At 40.7% G+C, this 2,775-nt stretch overlaps 1 protein-coding gene across 1 annotated transcript; it reads right to left on the bottom strand.

Annotated features, from left to right (window-relative positions):
• Positions 1 to 2,252: 2,252 nt before the first annotated feature.
• LOC311058698 (ATP synthase subunit g, mitochondrial-like) lies at positions 2,253 to 2,564 on the bottom strand (the record flags this gene model as incomplete). Its single annotated transcript, XM_084076162.1, has 1 exon — positions 2,253 to 2,564. One exon carries the CDS (start codon positions 2,562 to 2,564, stop codon positions 2,253 to 2,255), a length of 312 nt encoding a protein of 103 aa, XP_083932288.1.
• Between the last annotated feature and the right edge of the window lie 211 nt (positions 2,565 to 2,775).

The following is a 2,775-nucleotide window of genomic DNA, read 5'->3' as shown; positions in this document are numbered from 1 at the left end:
CCCTCAGGTTCCACTTTGACATCAGTCCCCTGGAGGACATCTGGCCTGCTGTGTTTGTCTACATGATCCATAAGTCCTGTGGGAAGACCAGGTATAACTCACTGCAGGAGGAGGCCACGATGCCCTGGATGTCTTTACTAGGGACCAGAGCCATATAAGGAGAGTTGTGTCACCTCCGTTCACTTCATCGGGCCAGTCTTCTACAGAGCCTTCTATTGGCGAATAGTGACAAAGCCCTGAACCGGAAGTTTACGGAATGCACTGTAGTCTATGAGCGTTGGTCACTATTTTGAGTTTACATGGACCACATGACCTGCGCTGTTTCTGCACCCTAGTTGACGTAACTCTCCAATAAGAAGCCTCTGCTAGGGGCAACCTTTGTTGATGGCTTTAAGAGGCAGCTAAAAACACACACTTCTATGACCTTGATCTCCTATTATCTGATTTTACCCTTTTTAATTTCACTGTTTGTTAAATTTCAACTCAACTTTTATTATTATTATTATTTTTATTATTTTATTTTTTGAGCATTTTAAAATAGTTTTTGAATATGTTTTATTTATTTGTGTGTGTGTGTGTGTGTGTGTGTGTGTGTGTGTGTTTTACCACAGCTTTGAGCTGGAGAAGCTGTGTCGGTTCACCATGTCCGTGCGCAAGAACTACCGGCGTGTTCCGTACCACAACTGGAAGCATGCGGTGACGGTGGCTCACTGCATGTGGGTCAGTGACGTGACACACCAAAAAAAGTGTTTTTTAAAAACCTTTAAATAACAGGAATAAAAATGATTTACTTTTGTTCTACTCACTCTCATCTTTATGGAAACATATTTTGTTTTTAGATATTTTATAGAGTTTATTCAGCATTTTGTTGTACTTGTGCCTAAAATCGTCATATGGTGTGACATGACAATAATTGTTTATAAAATGAAAGTCCTTTATCATAACTAACCTGTAATCCACTATAGTTTTGTGAAAATGTATTAAATCTGTATATTATTTTCGTAATCAACACTCAATCAACACTCAATGATGTCTGCCTTTCAACATATTTTGTATGTATTGTGACAAAACGTTCTCTAAAATTACACAAATATTTGTGACTCTTCGTGATACTGTTTTCTATGTAATCCATGAACATTTTTTGATTTCATCATTAATAAAGGTATGATTTTTTCACTATTTGGAACGTCACACCAAATGATATAGGGTCACACCGTATGATATCTTCATGTTTCAAAGGAAACTGTGTTTTAACCTACCTATTAGTCAGTAATAGGTAGGCCGGTTCTGTTCAGAAGTTTTCGTCTCACGTCTTTTTGAGTGGTGCCAACCACTCCTATATCTGACTTTGTCTGTGTGTCCGTGTGTCCGGGTGTATGTCCAATAAACAAACATTGATGACAACATCAATACGGGGCTCATCAAAGGCACCACTCTCTTCACACAGGGTGTGATTTTTTCTTAATTATAGAAAAAGATCGATAGTGGGCTCGATAAAAGCTTGGCTCGATAAGCAGGCTCGATAAGGTGCTCATTATCAATAAAAATTAACGAGCTCCATCCCTACTCTTCTGTGGTGCAGGATATCAAAACACACATCAAAGATAAAAAGCCTGTACACTGATCACCTCTGCACTGAGTTTATTAACAATTCATCAATATTTCGGTCACAAGGACCTTCCTCAAGAACGTCATAGACTGGCCACATGATGTCTGATATCACATGGTAGCTACTTGTTTTCATTTGTTCCATTTTGCTGAATTAAACCTGGCATTTGTTGCACCATGGCAGGAGAAATATGAAAATTCCTAAAAATTGAAAACAACCGTAGCATCTACGGCGTGACGTCACATACAAATGCAGACCTTACCAAGTAGTGTCAATAGTTAATTAACAGGATGGAGTCAGGAAAGGAGGACAATCATCTGTGTGTTTAACAAACATGACCCCTCGCATGCGTTTACATCACCCACCTCTATAGATTACACCTGTTGCACCAATTATTTAATCATTAATGATTGTATTTTATAATATATTTCTTCACTTGTTTTCGTTTCTTTTTTTCTTTTTTAGATTCTCTTTTTCATGGGGTTTTGTTGAATGCAATTATTCCCGAGTTAAATTGCACCAATGTAAATCTAATGCACACATCTGGTAAGGACTGGCATATTTGAAATTAAAACGCAGAGAGAGAGGAAGAGAAGTGGAGCCTCATGGTCGAGTACAGCAGAAAGTATCAACGGTCCAAAACTCAGACATCGTAGCCAATAAGGCCTCCTTTGCCAATGCACTCTCCAATATAGAACCACATCAACACTTCAGTGGCCACCAGTCCATTCCTTAGTGCATCCTTCACTGTTGTTTGTCCAAGGCGTCCTGTCTGGAAGCCCTTGATGAGGCCTTGTACACTCTCAATAGCTCTGGGGATCTCAGCAGGAGACGGCGGAACCAGCTCAACGCGAGCGTAATGCCAGAAGGTCGCCAGCCGGGGTCTGGAATAGGTGACAGTGGCGTCGACCAGTGTGGGTACCTTTGCCATCAATTTCTGCACTGCTTGTGACATGACGAAGCGTGAACTTGTCCTCCTCACAACCTGGATCTGTCAACTGAATGTCACCTCCAGCAGACCTTTGTTCCCTTTAAATGAATGATGACAGACAGTGACGTGTTTCTCAGGTGGTGCGCTTGCAGGTCAGGATGTGATGATGTTATCACAGCCTGACGCGATCAGTGACATCACCACTGATGTCATGTTATGACGTCACAAACGAGCG

This window comes from Gymnoscopelus microlampas, assembly GCF_963454915.1.
Source record: "Gymnoscopelus microlampas genome assembly, chromosome: 13".
Taxonomy (NCBI): domain Eukaryota; kingdom Metazoa; phylum Chordata; class Actinopteri; order Myctophiformes; family Myctophidae; genus Gymnoscopelus; species Gymnoscopelus microlampas.
This window is presented reverse-complemented; position numbering and strand designations above follow the sequence as displayed.